The 20,620-nt window shown below is 45.9% G+C and overlaps 1 protein-coding gene across 1 annotated transcript in view; it reads right to left on the bottom strand.

Annotated features, from left to right (window-relative positions):
• Positions 1 to 20,620, bottom strand: part of adgrl4 (adhesion G protein-coupled receptor L4) — a 143,564-nt gene that overhangs the window by 109,276 nt on the left and 13,668 nt on the right. Inside the window, exon 2 of the mRNA XM_080196494.1 lies at positions 20,281 to 20,457. Within this exon, the coding sequence (XP_080052620.1) occupies positions 20,281 to 20,457 (177 nt within the window). The remainder of the gene's footprint in view (positions 1 to 20,280; positions 20,458 to 20,620) is intronic.

The raw sequence follows: 20,620 nt of genomic DNA, 5'->3' as shown, positions 1-20,620 counted from the left end.
ACGAAACATGATATTTTCACCTTGTGCTAAACATTTTACAATAAATTCAATGTCAGTGGGTCCCTTTCAGATCCAATTTCCAATTTATCCAGGCCATATCCCAGCACAAAGGAAATAGGTGTCAGTACATTGCGAGCTCCCCTCATCAGCGTATACTTTGGTTGAGGGGTCAATCATGAGTTTTAGGGTAAGGGGCAGGAAATTCAGGGCAATTCGAGAAAAGCCTTTTCACTCAGAGGGCAGTGGGAATCTGGAATGGGAAGGTAGTGGAGGCTGGAAACATTACAACCTTCAAAAATATTTGGAGAAGCACTTAAAATATTGCAACACTCAAGGATATGGGACAAGTGCTGGAAAATGGGATTCCCGCAGCTTTAGCGATAGATATTGTTGGTGCAGTCTCGATGGGTCGAAGGGCCTTTTCTGCACCGTGTAACTCTATGGGGGCAATTTTCTTGTCCTGCTCGCTATGGGAATTACAGTGACTGAGGAAGGGGGGTGGGGAAACTATGCAAAGGTCTATTGGACTTTGGGATTTTCCAGTTTTGGGGCAGAGGCTAGAAAATCCCACCCACTGAGTTGGATGATAAAGTAATGGCTATACTCTCAAACCCTGATGTTAGAGCCTGCTTTCACAGCAAGAAATTTTAGACTTGGGCAGAGTCATAGAATCATAAAATCCCTACATTGTAGAAGGAGGCCATCTGGCCCATCAAGCCTGTACCGACAACAACCCCACCCAGGCTCCATCCGCCACAACCTTATGTATTCACCCTGCTAATCTCCCTGATACTAAGGGCAATTTAGCATGGACAATCAACCTAACCCACACATCTGTGGAGCATGGGAAGGAACTGGAACTCCTAGATAACCCACTGAAATAACTCCACGGAGCTGAAGGTCCCATCACCCTTCTTTATTTACACCAGTATTACATAACAGAGCTTGCTTTCCTTGTTGATTCCAGCTACAGCAGGCAGAGAGACTGACACACCTGCTTTAAGTAGGGAGCCTGAGTCTCCCGGACTGGATCATCAATTATGACTCATCAGGGACACCTTATGTTGGGGGACTCATCAGGGAGTTCACACTCTAGCAGGCCAACCTCATTAGCCTGACTGAAGTCATCACTAGACACAGACGTGGGGGGGGAGAATGAGCAAATTCAATATACAGCCCCCCGAGTCCAGGACTGAACCGGTGCCCCTGGAGCTGTGAGGCAGCCATGCTAACCACTGTGGCATCACCATTCACTAACCAGGCAAGCTGTGGTACTGCTCACTACAGTCACAATCTAAACGGGGTTTATTGTGCATTTTAAAATACACCTCTCTCCTAACCCTTACTTTGCCCTTTTATAAAATGCACGTAACACGCATTGTATCAAACAATACTGAGCTCTTCCTCCACATCAGAAGTCCTCCTGCTGGCTATCTCATTGACTAAAGAGTCTGCATTGTCATACTGCCTTCAACAAAATGTGCACAGTGAACAGAATTTACCATGTTTTTTTTTAACATGGTCACACGATATTGCGTGTTTTTTTTAAAAGGATCACGGAACATCCCACATTTTTTTAAAAGGACTGCGGAACATCCTGTGTTTTTTTTACAGGATCACAGAAAATCCTATTTTTTTAAACAGCATAGCATCATAGAATCCAACAGTGCAGAAAGAAACCTTTTGGCCCATTGCGTCTGCACCGAACTCAATCCCACCCGAGCCCTATCCCCATAACCCCAGGCATTTACCCTAGCTACTTGCCTTGACACCAAGGGACAATTTAGCATGGCTAATCCACCTAACCTGCACATCTTTGGACTGTGGGAGCACCAGGAGGAAACCCACGCAGACACAAGGAGAGCGTACAGACTCCTTTTTAGAGACCCAAGCAAGGAACTGAACCTAGCACTGTGAGACAGCAGTGCTATACTACCGTGCCCACAAATCCCATGTTTTTCTCCAACAAGATCACAGAATATTCCAGGATTTTTTGAACATGATCATTTCATAGGGGCAGTGAGAGTTTACCCAATGACCTACTTTTAACACCCCAGTGACTCACCTGTGGGTTGCCACCCCCACTTTAACAAAACATACCCTGGGTGGGCCATGCTACCTTACAATCCGCACCTACTTCACAAGAGCATCCTGGATCACCCACGTTCCGGAATTCCCTGCTGTGTAAACAGAGATAATGGCTCCAAAGGCTAATCTGTTTTGTTCCTCTAATCACTTTGATTACAATGAGTGGTGGGCTCCGCGCAGTTCTGCTTGGAGGTAGCAGAAAGCGGCGTGAGTTTCAGCACTGCCTCGTCAAAAACAAACATGGGGACTATGGGGAAATACTCCACACACAAAGGAATCTACTTATTACCATTTTCAAATAAGATTTCTTGGTGTTTCATCTCGTGTGATAAATGAAGCCGCAGAAAGATGAAAATTCAAATTAGTTTAACAAGACATTTTCATATATTATTTCTGTACTGTGTTATCTCACCTTGAATAGATAACACCATTAACTTCAACTTCTGTACACATATCTCGAGCATCAGAAGATAATTAGATTCTTTAAAGTTTATTCGAAATTGAACCAATTAATTCCCGAAGAATATTTTCTGCCATTCACTTTAAACTACGGGATGTAGAATATTTACCAAGCTCATCCATAATTTATGCGGTGTGTTATTGATAAAGTGATTTATTTGGGAGACAGGCAGACTTGCCATAAATTCTGTGACAGGAGTTCTGCAATCATCTCCCATAAACTGTTGAAAAGTACTTTGCAAAGAAAAGAGCTTCAGAAAATTTGAAATATATAAAAAAAAATGAAAGGAATAAAAAGTGCCCTCAACGACGTTCCCCGAGGGGAAACTTTCAGCTCGTGTCTCTCTGCTCAGTTAATGGGGGCCTCAGTCAGTTTGGGCTGTGTAGCACTGCAGTGCAGACAACTTGCTCGATTAATGGTTCATGGTTTGCGCATAATGGGCTGTGTTCAACAGGAAATATTTTTTAAGTGTGGATTGAACAGAATTTGAAGTGTTAGACATCTGCACCAGTGGAGGGTGCAGTAGAAAGGGTTGAGATCTTCAGGTTTTTAGGTGTCCAGATCACCAACACCCTGTCCTGGCACCCCTCCCCCCCCACCCCCAACCCCATGCTGACACGATAGTTAAGAAAACCCACCAATGCTTCTACTTTCTCAGAAGACTAAGGAAATTTGGCATATCAGCTACGATTCTTGCCAACTTTTACAGATGCGCCATACAAAGCATTCTTTCTGGTTGTATCATAGCTTGGCACGGTTCCTGCTCTATACAAGACCACAAGAAACTACAAAGGGTTGTGAACAAAGCCTAGTCCATCACTGTAGATAGCGTCCATTGATACCATCTACACTTTTGGCTGCCCTGGAAAAGCAGCCAGCATAATCAAGGACCCCACGCACCCCGGACATTCTCTCTTCTACCTTCTTCCATCAGGAAAAGGATACAAAAGTGAATACCGTACCAACTCACTCAAAAACAGCTTCTTCCCTGTTGCCATCAAGTTTTGAATGGACTTAGCTTACATTAAGTTCATCTTTCTCTACACCCTAGCTATGACTTTTACACTACATTCCGCACTCTCTTGTTTCCTTCTCTATGAACGGCATGCTTTGTCTGTATAGTGCACAAGAAACAATACTTTTCACTGTCTACCAACATGTGCCAATAATAAATCAAATCAGATCAAGTCAAATCAAAGTGTTTGCTTTTAAAATAGTGAGGGATTTTGTAGAACAGGATAGGCTTGAATAACATTTTAGCACCCTCACTATCAATTCCTCCCTCAAGTGGTAAACAGTAATATTCAGATCTCCTTTACTGCTTCAAGCCTTTTTTCTCTTACCACCTTCCAATAGCAGGAGCTGGTTATCATAGAATTCTTACAGTGCAGAAGGAGGCCATTTGGCCCATCAAGTCCGCACCGATTCTCCAACAGAGCAGCCCACCCAGGTCCTATCCCCGTAACCCCACGTATTTACCCCTTTAATTCCCCTCTAACCTGCACATCTTGGGACAATAAGAGGCAATTTAACATGGCCAATCCACCTAACCCTGCACATCTTTGGAGTGTGGGAGGAAACTGGAGCATTTAGAGGAAACCCACAGGGACGCAGGGAGAACGTGCAAATTCTACACAGTCACCCAAGGCTGGAATTGAACCCAGGTCCCTGTGAGGCAGCATGGCTAACCACTGTGCCACCATGCCACTTCTGTCCTTCATATGTTGGTGCAGATGGTTAGTGGTTTCTTTTGCATAGGAGGCATCACACTTGATGTCTATTTCTGCTCTCTCCTTATGTCCATGCATATGCATTTGGTATTGACAGTGGTTAGTGACAAGGAGCAAGAACCTCCACCATTGGCAGATGGAAGCTTCAGTGCAGCTACTTACATAGAAACTAGAAGCAGGAGTAGGCCATTTGGCCCTTTGAGCCTGCTCTGCCATTCATTTTGATCATGGCTGATCATCAAATTCAATATTCTGATCCCCCTTCTCTTGATCCCTTTAGTCACAAGAGCATATTTTTTTTCTTGAAATCACACAAGGTTCTGGACTCAACTACATTCTGTGGCAATGAATTCCACACATTCCCCAACTTCTGGGTGAAGAAGTTTCTCCTCACTTCAGTTCTGAAAGCTTCACCCTTTATCCTCAAACTACGACCCCTAATTCTGGACTCCCCCCATCTTCAGGAACATTCTTTCTGAATCTACCCTGTTAGAATTTTATAAGTTGCTACGCAGACAGGGAACAGGAGAGGGAATCTCCACACCTAACTAAAGGAGCACCTATTGTTCAAGAAGGAAGCTTCATCACCTTCTCATGGGCAGTTAAGGAAGGGGCAATAAAGATGAAACATGCGTCAATAACCCTAGAATCAATTTTTAGAAAAATCTCTCAGTGGGACCTGATAAATAAGCAAAAATTAGAGATTGATTTTGTTGGTTGCTCTCATGACCATGGGGTAACTACAAAGTCAAGATTTATTAGAACCATAGAAAATTACAGCTCAGAAACAGGTCTTTTGGCCCTTCTGGTCTGTGCCGAACCATTTTTTCCTAGTCCCACTGACCTGCACTTGAACCATATCCCTCCACAACCCTCTCACCCATGAACCCGTCCAAGTTTTTCTTCAATGTTAAAATATCCTGGGAGGAAATTCCTTTTGTCTTCTTCCAAGCGTTGGCTCATGTGAGAAAAGTGATTTGTAGCTCACCAGCCGCACAGCCGACTTTCCTCACCTTATTGTCCAGAAAAACAATGTTGGAGGCATGTCCAATGACATCATGCTGATGGGCGGAGCCTGAACGAATCAGCAAGATTGGGTTTCCAGAGATGGGGGTGCCCTTGAACTCTAGTTAAAAGAATGGAACACCCCCTGCGCTCCCCCCCCCCCCCCCACCAACCACACAAAGACTTCCTCACGTGAACACTGGCACCCCCTGACCCCTCCTACCCATCCATGGACGAGGAATTGCCCCAGTGGACATGGGGATCTATCACGTCCATATGGAACTCCCCGGAGGAATCCCAACCTGGCACTGCCCCCCTGGCACTCTGGCACTGCACCCCAGCAGCATGAGGGGGTACTGCCAGTGGGGAGTGTCAGAGAGCTGTGTCGTGGCTCTGCTTGGGAGTTTTCTTCCCTCCCACCTCTTGCATGCCCCAAGTTGGTTTCCTTCACCCAGTGCATGTTTTAAAAAACCCTGTGTGTGAATCTCACCACTGTGATGGAGGGAGGTCCCAATGTGACCATTGAGGGGGCGGGAGGGGGGTGGAAACGCGTGGGATATAGTGGGAACCCCTATAATTGAATGTTACTTAGCGCTGCTGCCTCACAGTGGCAGGACCTGGGTTCGATTCCCAGCTTGGGTCTCTGTCTGTGTGGAGTTTGCTCATTCTCCCCGCGTCTGCGTGGCTTTCCTCCAGGTACTCCGGTTTCCTCCCACAGTCCAAAGATGTGTGGGTTAGGTTAATTAGCCATGCTAAATTGCTCCCTAGTGTCAGGGGGACTAACCAGGGTAAATACATGGGGTAATGGGGATAGGGCAGGGTGGGATTCTGGTCAGTGCAGACTCGTTTGGGCCAAATGGCCTCCTTCTGCACTGTAGGGATTCTATGATTTGATGACTTAATGGCAGCGGGGGCCAGTTAGAATCTCACTTTTGGCCTCCGATGGGATTTTACAACTTCCTGTGTCAGTACAAAGTTTGTGCCTCTGTTCGCCACAGACACAGAATCCCGGCCACCGTCCTTACAGTCCCAGATTGCTTTCTGCAGAAGGTTTTGCACTCATCACCAGGTCCTTCCATGCCCTTGGAGAACAATTGACTCTGGAATGACCAGAAATCATGAGATCTTCCAAATTATCATTTTTATAATATCCAACTGAGAATCTCGCCCGGGGAAATCATGTGGGTCACATTGAGTTGCAGCCGATTAGGTTTAAATCCATGTCTGCCATATTGTTCTCATGATATAAAGGTACTTCATCTGGGATTGGGTAAACACATTGTGGGTTCATTTATTTAGACTAGGCACTTAAGATCATTTTTAAGAGGCAGAAAGCTTAAACACATCAACAGCAGATGTGTGCGTGTGTTCTGCTCAAAGACAAAAGTGAAACAAAGAATGGATCAAAGATCAAAGAACAATACAGCACAGGAAACAGGCCCTTCAGCCCTCCAAGCCTGCACCGCTCATTGGTCCAACTAGACCATTCTTCTGTATCCCTTCATTCCCAGTCTGCTCATGTGATTATCCAGATAAGTCTTAAATGATCCCAGCGTGTCCGCCTCCACCATCCTGCTTGGCAGCGCATTCCAGGTCCCCACCACCCTCTGTGTAAAATACGTTCCTCTGATATCTGAGTTAAGCTTCACCCCCTCACCTTGAACCTGTGACCCCTTGTGTTTGTCACCTCCGACCCGGGAAAAAGCTTCCCGCTGCTCACCCTATCCATACCCCCCATAATTTTATACACCTCTATTAGGTCTCCCCTCATTCTCCGTCTTTCCAGGGAGAACAACCCCAGTTTACCCAATCTCTCCTCATAGCTAAGACCCCCCATACCAGGCAACATCCTGGTAAACGTCTGCACTCTCTCCACAGCCTCCACGTCCTTCTGGTAGCGCGGCGACCAGAACTGGATGCAGCACTCCAAATGTGGACTAACCGACGTTCTATACAGCTGTAACGTCAGGCACCAATTTTGATACTCTATACCCCGTCCTATAAACATAGCTTCAAATTAAGGGGTGGTAGTTATAGGACAGATGTCAGAGGTGGGTTCTTTACTCAGAGGGTAGTAAGGGTGCGGAATGCCCTGCTTGCAGCAGTTGTGGACTCGCCAACTTTAAAGGCATTCAAATGGTCAGTGGATAGGCATACGGGTAACATTGGAATAGTTTAGGTTAGAGGGTCATTAGATTGGTTCCACTGGTCGGCGCAACATCGAGGGCCGAAGGCCCTGCACTACGCTGTAATGTTCTATGTTCTGTGTTCTATAAAGGCAAGCACGCCATATGCCTTCTTCACCACTTTCTCCATCTGTGCTGCCACCTTCAAGGATCTGTGGACTTGTACACCCAGGTCCCTCTGTGCGTCTACACGTTTGATAGTTCTACCATTTATTGTATAGCTCCCCTCTACATTAGTCCTACCAAAATGCATCACTTCGCATTTATCTGGATTAAATTCCATCTGCCATTTCTCCGCCCAATTTACTAGCCTATCTACACCCTGCTGTATTCTCCGACATTGTTCATCACTATCCGCAAGTCCAGCCATCTTCGTGTCATCCGCAAACTTACTGGTCACACCACTTACACCTTCTTCCAAATCATTTATATATATATCACAAACAGCGGAGGTCCCAGTACAGAGCCCTGCATTCTACTTCCCTTCTACTGACATCATACTGCTATCTCTTAAAGGCTTATTTTAACATCCTCCTTTCTTTTTAAAGATACATTCCCTGCTTCCAAAGGAATATAATTATTTACAATAAATGTTGATGTTTGGTCATCATTTAATGAGCGCCCAGAACTGATTAATCTGTAAGCTTCTAAAGCATGGGTGGCATGGTGGCATTGTGGTCTCATAGTGCCAGAGACCTGGGTTCAACTCTGGCTTCAGGTGATTGTCTATGTGGAGTTTTCATGTCCTCCCCATGTCTGCATGGTGCTCCTGGGTGCTCTGGGTGCCCCTGTTGCCTCCCACAGTCCAAAAATGTGCAGGTTAGCTGGATTGGCCATGCTAAATTGCCTTTTAGTGACCCATGATGTGTAAATTAAAGTAATTAAGTAAATTTATTAATGTCACAAGTAGGCTGACATAAGCACCGCAATGAAGTTACTGTGAAAATCACCTAGCCACCACACTCTGGCTCTCTCTCGAGAATTTAGCATTGCCAATGCTATAAATTAGCCATGGTAAATTGGTGGCGTCACAGGGATAGGTGTTTGGATCTGGATGAGATGCTCTGTCATAAGAACATAACATAAGAACTAGGAGCAGGGGTAGACATCTGGCCCCTCGAGCCTGCTCTTTTTGTGGACTCAGCTCAACTTACCCGCCCGCTCAACGTAACCCTTAATTCATCTACTGTTCAAAAATTTATTTCCCCTTGCCTTCAAAACATTCGATGAAATAGCCTCAACTGCTTCACTGAGCAGGGAATTCCACAGATTCACAACTCCTTGTGCGAAGAAGTTTCTCCTCAACTCAGTCCTAAATCTGTTTCCCCTTATTTTGAAGCCATGCCCCCTAGTTCTAGTTTCACCTGCCAGTGGAAACAACTTCCCTCCATCTTATCTATTCCCTTCATAATCTTATATGTTTCTGTAAGTTGTCCCCTCATTCTTTTGAATTCCAATGAGTAGAGCCTCAGCCTACTCAGTCTCTCCTCATAAGTCAACCCTCTCAACTTCAGAATCAACCTAGTGAATCTTCTCTGCACTCCTTCCAGTGCCAGTATGTCCTTTCTCAAGTAAGGACACCAAAACTGTACACAGTCCTCCAGGTGTGGCCTCACCAGCACCATATACAGCTGCAACATAATCTCGCTGTTTTTAAACTCCATCCCTCTAGCAGTGAAGAACAAAATACTATTTGCCTTCTTAACTACCTGCTGCATCTGCAAACCAACTCCTTGTAATTCATACACAAGGATACTCAGGTTCCTCTGCACAGCAGCATGCTGTAATTTTTTACCATTTAAATAATAGTCCATTTTGCTGTTATTCCTACCAAAATGGATCACCTCACATGTACCAACATTGTACTCCATCTGCTAGATCCTTGCCCACTCACTTGGACTATCTATATCCCTTTGCAGACTTTTAACGTCCTCTGCACACTTTGCTTTGCCACTCATCTTAGTGTCATCTGCAAATTTCGACACACTACATTTGGTCACCCAAACCCATATCATCTATGTAAATCATAAACAATTGCAGTCCCAACACTGATCCTTGAGGCACACCACTAGTCACTGATCGCCAACCAGAAAAACACCCATTTACCCCCACTCTTTGCTTCCTGTTAGTTAACCAATCCTCTATCCACGCTAATATATTACCCGTAACACTGTGCACCTTTATCTTATGCAGCAGTCTTTGGTGTAGCACCTTGTCAAATGCCTTCTGATAATCCATATACATCATATCTACAGGTTCCCCATTGTCTACTGCGCATGTAATGTTCTCAAAGAATTCCATCTAATTAGTCAAACATGACCTGCCCTTCATCGACTCTTGCTGCCTCTTACCAATGGGACAATTTATATCCAGATTTCTCATTATTTCTTTCTTGATAGGTTCAAACATTTTCCCCACTACAGAAGTTAAGTAACTGGCCCATAGTTACCTGACTTTTTTCTATCTCCTTTTTTAAACACTGGCGTCACATTTGCTGTTTTCCAATCTGTGGGAACCACCTCAGAGTCCAGCGAATTTTGATAAATTACCACTAGCGCATCTGTTATTTCTCTTGTCATCTCTTTGAGTACCCTGGGATGCATTCCATCAGGACCAGGAGACTTGTCTACCTTTAGCCCCATTACCCAACACAACCTCTTTAGTGATAATGATAGTTTCTAGGTTCTCACCTGTCATAGCCTTCCTGCCGTCAATGTTTGGCATGTTATTTGTGTCTTCCAATGTGAAGACCGGCACAAAATACCTGTTCAATGCCTCAGCCATTTTCTCATTTCTAGTTATTACATCCCCCTTCTCATCCTTAAAGGACCAATGTTTACCTTAGCCATTCTTTTTCATTTTATATATTTGTAGAAACTTTTCCTATCTGTTTTTATATTCTGAGCTACTTTACTCTCATAACCCATCTTACCTTTCTTTATACCTTTTTCTCATGGTTTTCTGTTGACCTTTAAAGATTTCCCAATCCTTTCATTTCCCACTAATCTTTGCCATCTTTATGCATTTTCTTTCAACTTGATACTTTCTTTATTTCCTTAGCTATCTATGGATGATTATCTCTTTTTCTACAGTCCTTCCTTATCACTGGCATATACTTTGGCTGAGCACTGTGAAAGATCGCTTTGAAAGTCTTCCACCGTTCCTCAAAGAGCAAAGAACAACACAGCACGGGAAACAGGCCCTTCGGCCCAACGAGCCCGCGCCGCAATTTTAACATTATGAGTCCCCTCCTCTACCCATGACCTTTGTCTACACCTATTGGGGAAGATTGAGGGAAGACTAATGTAGGGACAATTTGTTACACCAATCAGCCTAAGAGCACATTTTTTGAGATGTGCGAGGAAACCGGAGCACCCGGAGAAACTGTTCAATGTTCCAACCGTAAAGTTTTTGCTCCCAGTTTACCTTAGCCAACTCCTCCCTCATCCCATTGTAGTCTCCTTTGTATTAGGCACTAGTATGAGACTTTATATTCTCAAGCTCCATCCGTATTTTAAATTCAACCATACTGTGATCGCTTCTTCTGAGAAGATCCTTAACTGTAAGATCATTAATTATTCCTGTCTCACTACACAGGACCAGATCGAGGATAGCTTGCTCCCTCATAGGTTCCATTACATACTGTTCAGGGAAGCTATCGTAGATACATTCTAAGAACTCCTCCTCAAGGCTGCCTTGACTGACCTGATTTGACCGATTGATATGTAGATTAAAATCCCCCATGATAATTGCTGTATCATTTTTACATGCGTCAGTTATTTCTTTGTTTATTTTTCATCCCACCATGATGCTATTGTTTGGTAGCCTATAGACTACACCTATTAATGACATTTTCTCCTTACTATTTCTAATTTCCACCCAAATAGATTCAACCTTTTTTTCCATAGAACTGATATCGTGTTGCACAGTGGCACAGTGGTTAGCACTGCTGCTTTACAGCACCAGGAGCCTGAGTTTGATTCCGGGCTTGGGTCACTGTCTTGTGGAGTTTGCACATTCTCCCCGTGTCTGTGTGGGTTTTCTCCGGGTGTTCCGGTTTCCTCCTACATTCTGAGAGATGTGCTGGTTAGGTGCATTGACCTGATCAGGCACCAGAGTGTGGTGACTAGGGGAATTTCGCAGTAACTTCATTGCAGTGTTAATGTAAGCCTGACTAATAAATAAACTTTGACTTCATCTCTCAGTACTGCCTTGATGTCACCCTGTCAGAGAGTTGGTGCAGACTGGCTGTGTGGAGTTTGCACATTCTCCCCGTATCTGCATGGGTTTCCTCCGATTTCCTCCCACACTCCAAAGAAAGGTTAGGTGGATTGGCCATGATAAATTGCCCCTTGGTGTCAGGGGGATGAGCAAGGTAAATATTTGGGGTAAAGGGGATAGGGCCTGGGTGGGACTGTTGTCAGTGCAGGCTCGATGGGCCAAATAGCCTCCTTCTGCACTGTAGGGATTCGATGAGGAATCATTTCTGGGATTATTGTTGTTTGCAATGGAGTTTAGTGATCTGGTGAAAGTGACCGTAGCAAAGATCAATAAATTATCGTTAACATTGCAGTGGGAGTTTCTGTGAATAGAGGAACGCTTACAGAGATTCAGCAGCTTGGGGGAACTGGATGTAAGTGAAGGAAGCTTGGTGCAGAGCTGAAGAAAGGGAAGAGAACAAATGGGAGAGCAAAATTAATGGGAACAGTCAACTGAAAGTGACACAAGAGAGGGATCTGAGCGATTTAATGGAAAACACTTCTAAATCGTCAGCACATTGTGTAGCAATGGTGTGAAAGGAGATCAGGAATTAAGATGTACAACTGGAGCGATAAGTACATGTCCCGGGGGACATCCACACTATTGCAGCTGATTCAGGCACAGTGTTTAAAATAGAGTTAGATAAAGGCTCGCGGAGAAAAAATATTAAAGGGGAATGGGGCGAAGGGTCTCTTCTGCGCTGTATGATTCTATGGAAAAGGACAAAGGTAGCAAATGTAACTGGAGCAGATAGCTTCAGTAATTAGCAAGCGGTGGAAGAGACAATCATAGAACAGCGAAGGAGGCCATTTGGCCCATCAAGTCTATGCCAGCCACTCCCTTGCTCTTTTACTCTTTCTCCTTATCCCTGCAACCTTTCCTGTTAAATTCTCTTTGGCAAGTTATTACAAAGTTCTTTCAATGGGACATGTGTGTTAGTGGCAAAGCCAGCATCGATTGTTCATCTGTGAAGAAATTTCTCAAGAAGAAGTTAGATAGAGCTCTTGGGCTAAAGGGGTCAAGGGATCTTGGGGTGGGAGGTGCGGGATCAGGATATCGAATTTGACAATCAGCCATTATCAAAATGAACATTGGGGCAGGCATGGGGAGACACTTCTAAATCGCAGACATGGGGAGAATGTGCAGACTCCACACAGACAGTGACCTGAGGCATGAATTGAACCTGGGCTTCTGGCGCTGTGGGGCCACCAGTGCTGACCACTGTGCCACCCTGCTGCTGACACCAGCCCCCAATTTATCTGGGGCACTGAGGCAGGGATGATCCGTGAACACAGCGTTACAAATAATTTGTGACACGCGAGGCGTGTGAGAAGGAAAGGGTTAGAGTCGGGGATCTCTGCGATGAAATAGCCTAACGATACACGTGGGCCCCCCCAAATTGTGCACAGTGCCTTACTCCTGGTGATGGCAGGAAATAGCACCAGCTGTGGGGGGGGAACGAAAGGGGAAATGTGAATGAGTCCAGTGTGTCTGCTGGCATACCACCGAAAACTATGATGATGGCCTGGAACATGCTTGATTAGCCATGGGATTCAAGGAGAACTTCCACAGGATTTCCTGAAATCTATGGCAGGAATTCCTCTCCCTCTGTGCTTTGGCCTGCTGCCCCATCAGTTAGTTTAAGATTTAAGCAAGTTTACTAGAATCACAAGTAGGCTTACACTAACACGGCAATGAAGTTACTGTGAAAATCCCCTAGTTGCCACACTCCGGCGCCTGTTCGGGCACACTGAGGGAGAATTTAGCACGGCCAACCAGCACGTCTTTGGACTGCGGGAGGAAACCGGAGCAGCCGGAGAAAACCCACGCAGACATGGGGAGAATGTGCAGACTCCTCTCAGACAGTGACCCAAGCCAGGAATCAAACCCTGGTCCCTGGTGCTGTGAGGCAGCAGTGCTAACCACTGTGCCACTGTGTCACCCTGTGCTACCCTGTGCGTTCACAAATAATGTGCAGAGACTGAGGCTGTTAGTGTATATGGAGCTGCATGCCTCAAGGTAAGGGTGGACCTGTGCTGGCTCTGGTGGTTTGAGGCCTTTCGTGCTCAGCATGGTGCACACTTACCTCCACGCTAACAGGTTGTGAGTTCAAGTCCCACTCCAGAGAACAGGTGCACTAAAATTTAGTCTGACACTCCAGTACAGAACAGAGGAAGAGATGTACTGCTGGAATGCTAGGGGTTAGTTTTCCTATCCCGTGCCTGCCATGGGAATCGTAGCAGGCGGGACGGCAAATTTGGCAGACCATGAAAAGGTCCAGTGACCCTGAGCAGGAATTTCTAGTCTTGGGGGCCTAGGTGTGGCTGGAAAAGTGTCTTTCAGGTGAAGAATAAAACAGTCTCTCAGGTAGATACTGAAGATCCCTGCCACTATTTTGAAGAAGAACATGGGATGTATCCCTGTCATTTTGGCTAATATTTATCCCCCTTAACTTACATCACTGTTTAGTCATGGGTGGCACAGTGGCACAATGGTTAGCGCTGCTGCCTCACAGTGTCAGGGACCTGGGTTCGACCCCTGATCTCGGGTTACTGTCTGTGCAGACTCTGCATGTTCTCTCTGTGTCTGCGCAGGTTTCCTCTGGGTGCTCCAGTCTCCACCCACAGTCCGAAAATGTGCGGGTTAGGTTGATTGGCCATGCTAAATTGTCCCTTAGAGTCAGGGGGATTAGCAGGGTAAATATGTGGGGTTACGGGATTCGGGACCGGATGGGATTGCAGTTGGTCGAGACTTAATGGGTCGAATGGCCTCTTCTGTGCTGTAGGGATTCTATGTTAGAAAGTAACCAGTGACAACTTTGTATTGGATGTAATGTGACACTTACACACACATGCACTCACATACACATGCACACACACACACTCACACACACACACACACACACACACACACACGCACATACACACACACACACACACACACACACACACACACACACACACAGACAAGATGTAAGGGTCAGCTGACACAATAAATCATGGAACAAATTATCGAGTGATGTAATAGTTAGCTGACCAGTTGATTCACTATAAATAAAGAACTATGTACAATTGTGGGGAGGTTCAGGGTGTGGTCCCAAGTTTGGAGTAATGATGTTTCTTTATTAAACCCTTTCTTTGATTTATAAGTTGGAGTAAGTTTTGTGGTATTTTCATTCACTGCGTTTTGAAGAGATACTTCTGAAGAAACATTTTAATCTACGAAATGCAATTGGTGCTTTAATTTCTTCTTCCAGCTCGTCTTCATATCTGTACTAAAGCCGGCTAATGTGGAATGGCCAGTGGCTGAAGGGTGAGTCTCATCAGCTCTTGGCAAGTTGAAATTGTATTGTTTGCCCTGGGCTCCTGCCAAATCCCCACACAATGTCCTGTCATATTAAAGACAAAAGTGGCTACATACATGAAAGCAAAGTACGCAAAGCGCTGACCAATTGACTGATCTTTCAAGAGACAACAAAGATATCCTTATGTTTAGAGATAGCAACACGCGGCTCGCAGACTGGAAAATAAGCTAGACGCTTTGCAGGGGATCTGCTTCACTGTAAATATTTACTGCCCGCAGCCTAGATGTTGTATGTTCTGATCGAGGTCTCATTTCACCAAGTCCGAGCCAATTGTATCAACCGATACAGGCTCACTCTTGTTTTTGCAACTGTTTCACCACGACTTTGTAAATAGGAGTGCCAAATCCTTCACAGTCACACACATGCACTCACATGCACATGCACACTCACACATATGTGCACACACACACACATACTCTCTCTCTCACACACGCTCACACTCAGACACACACACACACACACACACACACACACACACACAGAAAAGTACAAAGAAATCATTCCAATTCCATGTTCCAAAGCAAATTGACAGCTTCCTTCCTCCAGAACGCCTGTGGTTTTGATTAGCTGCGGGAGGTGGGGTGAGGGGGTCAAGGCAAGAGAGGCACCAGGTCTCTGAACATGCAGCAATGTAATTAACCTTGTCAAGCGCAAATTCCACCCAGTGTATAGCCCTGAAGGGGAAATGCTTGTCACAGCGGGGTGGGGGGAGGGCAGGGAGAGAAATACTGGATGGTCAACAAGTTGTAAGCAAGCTTAGTCTGTGACCCTCCCAGATTAGACTATAGAGATACTGAGATGATTGGGAGACCTTGCTCTGCTACTCCACCCCATCCACCCTCACTGTCCACCCCCTGCAGCATGGAAGGAGGTATTAAGTAGACCCAGTCAGAGAATCTGACAGTGCAGAAGGAGGCCACTCGGCCCATCGAGACTGCACTGACCCAGAGCCTATCCCCATAACCCCATGCATTTACTACCCTAGCTAGTCCCCCAGACACTAAGGGGCAATTTAGCACAGCCAATCCACCTAACCCGCACATCTTTGGACTGTGGGAGGAAACCAGGGCACCCGGAGGAAACCCACGCAGACACGAGGAGAATGTGCAAACTTCACACAGACAGTGACCCAAGCTGGGAATCGAACCCAGGTCTCTGTGAGGAAACAGTGTTAATCACTGTGCCACCGTGTTTTCCCAAAAAACCAGCCCAAATGTTTAAGTGCAAAACAAGACACGGATCCTTGATAGGTTTATTCACAGCCTAGGGTTGGTACAGTGGCACAGTGGTTAGCATGGCTGCCTCACAGCACCAGGGACCCGGGTTCAATTCCGGCCTTTGGTGACTATGTAGAGTTTGTATGTTTTCCCCATGTCTGTGTGGGTTTCTGCCAGGTGCTCCAGTTTCCTCTCACAGTCCAAAGATGTGCAGGGTAGGTGGGTTGGCCATGTTGCATTGCCTCTTAGTGTCAGGGAGACTAGCAGGTTAAACACATGGGGTAAAAGGAACAGGACCTGGATAGGATTGTGGTCCATGCAGACTCGATGGGCTGAATAGTTTCCTTCTGCACTGTAGGGATTCTATGATTCTCAGAGATCCTTGATAACAGGTTTATTCACAACCTTACAAATCTCTGCCCCCTAACTATTACCCCAATGTCCCATTTGACATGCTTTCTACATGACTCCGGTCCTTAATCAAACAATGCTCATCATCCGTGTATCTTTAGCAACATAAACAACTAACTATGTACAGGAGTGGGATGGGGGATGGGCTGTGGGCAGGGATGTAGCACATATACTGGGAGCCGCATGGCTCACCACAAGGATGGATGTCAGAGGTAGGTTCTTTACTCAGAGGGTAGTAAGGGCGTGGAATGCCCTGCCTGCAGCAGTTGTGGACTCGCCAACTTTAAGGGCATTTAAATGGTCAGTGGATAGGCATATGGATAACATTGGAATAGTTTAGGTTAGAGGGTCATTAGATTGGTTCCACTGGTCGGCACAACATCGAGGGCTGAGGGGCCTGTATTGCGCTGTAATGTTCTATGTTCACTAAAGACTCAGTACCAGTTGGCACAACTGCCAGGCCTAAGACCACTTCCAACATTCAATGCCATCACAATCACTGAATCCTCGCTATCAACGTCCTAGGGAGTACCAATGAGCAGAGTCTGAATTGGACCATCCAGATAAATACTGTGACTACAACAGCAGGTCAGATGTTGGGAATTTTTAAAGTTTATTTGGTAGTGTTACAAGTAGGCTTATGTTAACACAGCAATGAAGTTACTGTGAAAATCCCCTAGTCGCCACACTCCCGCACCCTGTTTGGGTACACTGAGGGAGAATTTAGCACAGCCAATGCACCCTAACCAGCACGTCCTTCAGGCCATGGGAGGAAACCGGAGCACCCTGAGGAAACTCATGCAGACACGGGGAGAATGTGCAAGCTCCACACGGACAGTCACCCAAGCCGGGAATTGAACCCACGTCCTTGGCGCTGTGAGGCAGCAGTGCTAATCACTGTGACACCGTGCTGACCACAGCGCTGTGTGTGTACCTACACCAAATGAACTGCAGCGGTTCCAGAAAGCAGCTCACCATGACCTTCTTAAGGGCAATTAGGGATGGGCAATAAATGTGGCCTTAGCCAGTGATGCCCACATTCCAAGAACAATCTTCTTTTAAAAAATAATTGCCACAAATGCTGCCAGACTTGCTTCGCTGCGGAGGGCATTTCGAACATGCTTCAACGTGAAAACAGCAGACTTCCTGTGGATTCCGAGCTGTCGCCAGCTCAGCTTTTCCTGGTACTCAAATCCTTTCAGTGCTGGTAACAGCTATTGTTCCTGCTCTCAGTCCATGTTGCACGGTTTCTATTATCATTGAGCAGGATGGAGACTAGAACAAACACAGAGGGCTGAGGTGCAGGCATCCATCTTGTGAGACACTGTAAAGTGGGCAAGCTTTAAAGCCCCTATGATATCTGATTCAATCAAAGTCAATGGGGTAGGGGGTGATGTAGCGCTCCGGTTTTTGGGGGGGGCAAGATTGGAGCTGAGAGCAGTAGCAGTAGCAGTAAAACAAAGAACAAAGAACAGTACAGCTCAGGAAACAGGCCCTTCGGCCCTCCAAGCCTGTGCTGGTCCAACTAGACCATTCATTTGTATCCCTCCGTTCCCAGTCTGCTCATGTGCCTATCCAGGTAAGTCTTAAATGATCCCCGCATGTCCACCTCCCTACTTGGCATTGCATTCCAGGCCCCCAACACCCTCTGCGTAAAAAACGTCCCTCTGATATCTGAGTAATACCTCGCCCATGACCCCTCGTGATCGTCACCTCTGACCTGGGAAAAAGCTTCCCACTGTTCACCCTACCTCTACCCTTCATAATTTTGTACACCTCTGTTGGGTCTAAACCTCTCAGGACGCTTCCCCACAGCATTTTGCAGAATAAAGACGACACTGAGCAAAAAAAAGAGACATGAGGAAAGATGACAAGAAGGCTTGGCCAAGGAAGTAAGGGTGGAAGAACACAAGAACTAGCAGCAGGAGGAGGCCATTTGGCCCCTCGAGCCTGTCCTGCCATTCGATAGGATCATGGTTGATTTGATAGTAGCCCCAGCTCCACTTTCCTGTCTGTCCCCCACAACCCCTGATTCTCTTGTCAATAACAAAATCTGTCTAAAGCAGCCTTGAATAGATTCAGTTTACAGCCTCCACTGCTCACGGGAGAAAGAGAATTCCACAGACTAGGAACACTCTGGGACAAATAAATTCTCTTCAGCTAAGTCCTAATTTTTAAACTCTGTCCCCTTTGTTCCTTGACTGCCCTGTGACAGGCAACATCCTCTCAGTATCCATCCTGTCACCAACCCCTAGGAGCTTATTTGTTTCAGTAAGATTGTCTCTCATTCTTCTAATTTTTTGAAACATTTGGTCACGGGATCGCTGGCTAGGCCAGCAATTATTGCCCATCCCTAATTGCCTTTGAAGGGCCAGTCAAAGAGTTCACCACGTTGCTGTGGATCTAGAGTCACATGTACATAAGAACATAAGAAGTAGGAGCAGGAGTAGGCCATCTAGGCCTTCGAGCCTGCCCCGCCATTCAATAAGATCATGGCTGATCTGAAGTGGATCAGTTCCACATTCCCGCCCTCTCCCCATAACCCTTAATTCCCTTGTCTGTCAGAAACCTATCTACCCGTGACTTAAATATATTCAGCGAGGTAGCCTCCACCACTTCAATGGGCAGAGAATTCCAGAGATTCACCACCCTTTGAGTGAAGAAGTTCTTCCTCAACTCCAATCCAACTCCTTAGCTGGTCTGTAGGCCAGACCAGCTAAGAACGGCAGGTTTCCTTCCCTAAAGGACATTAATAAACCAGGTGGATTTTTACAACAATGGGCAATGGTTTCATGGCCGTGGGTACACTTTTAAAAACAGATTTTTATTGAAATTTAATCATCTCCATTGGTGGGATTTGAACCTGGGACCCCAGAGCATTACTCAGAGAGACAGAACAGAGTGAAGCTGAGAAGCCGTATCGGACACTTCCCCAGTTCCCTCTTCCTGAGTTTTTTGATGGGTGCTGAGCCAACTTAAGAACATAAGAAATAGGAGCAGGAGTAGGCCATCTGGCCCTTCGAGCCTGCCCCGCCATTCAATAAGATCATTTAGGGAGCTTATTAAATGAAACCCCCTTGGACTGTCAAAATTCATATCACTGTGAGGCAGAATCAGTGAAGTCCAACAGAATCCAAGTGTCACTGCACTGTTGGGCAGCATGGTGGCACAGTGGTTAGCATTGCTGCCTTCCAGCACCAAGGATCTCAGTTCGATTCCAACCTCGGGTGGAGTCTTCATGTTCCGCCGTGTCTGCATGGGTTTCCTCCCACTGTCCGAAAGATGTGCTGGTTAGGTGTGTTGACCATACTAAGTTATCCCTCAGTGTACCCAAATAGGCACTGGGCTGTGGCAACTAGGGGGTTTTCACAGTAACTTCATCGCAGTGTTAACATAGGCTTACTTGTGACTTTAATAAATAAACTTTCTTCACATTGTAACAACCACTTGGATACACAGGACTGAGTAAATGAGCCCATTAAATTCCATCTCACCATCAGCCTGTTACTCATAGGCAATTGAATCTGTATAAAATTGTCTTTCCTTAGGGTTTTCCTACCTTCGCAGTGACGCACTCCATCGCCTGTGAAGCCAGCGTTGCAGTAGCACCCGCGTTGCCCGCCTATCACTGTGCAGGTAGCGTTCGCGTTGCACTCTTTGCCGTTGCAGTTTTTATTACTGTTTGTGTCAGAACTCAGCGAGAGGGAGCAGAGATCCAGCAGACTGGACAGCCACACTGAAATTGAAAAGGTGGACAAAATTATTGGACAAAGGACACAAAAACGCAGTTGGGGGGCTACCTCATTGAGTGTCTTTAAGGCAAAGATAGATACATTTTTGAACAGCAAATGAATTAAGGGTTATGGTGAGCGGGCGGGTGAGTGGAGCTAAGTCCACGA

Source organism: Carcharhinus amblyrhynchos, chromosome 9 (genome assembly GCF_965287045.1).
Source record: "Carcharhinus amblyrhynchos chromosome 9, sCarAmb.v2.hapA, whole genome shotgun sequence".
In the NCBI taxonomy this organism is placed as follows: Eukaryota; Metazoa; Chordata; class Chondrichthyes; order Carcharhiniformes; family Carcharhinidae; genus Carcharhinus; species Carcharhinus amblyrhynchos.
The sequence above is the reverse complement of the archived record's forward strand: the minus strand, read 5'-3'. Positions and strand labels throughout refer to the sequence as shown.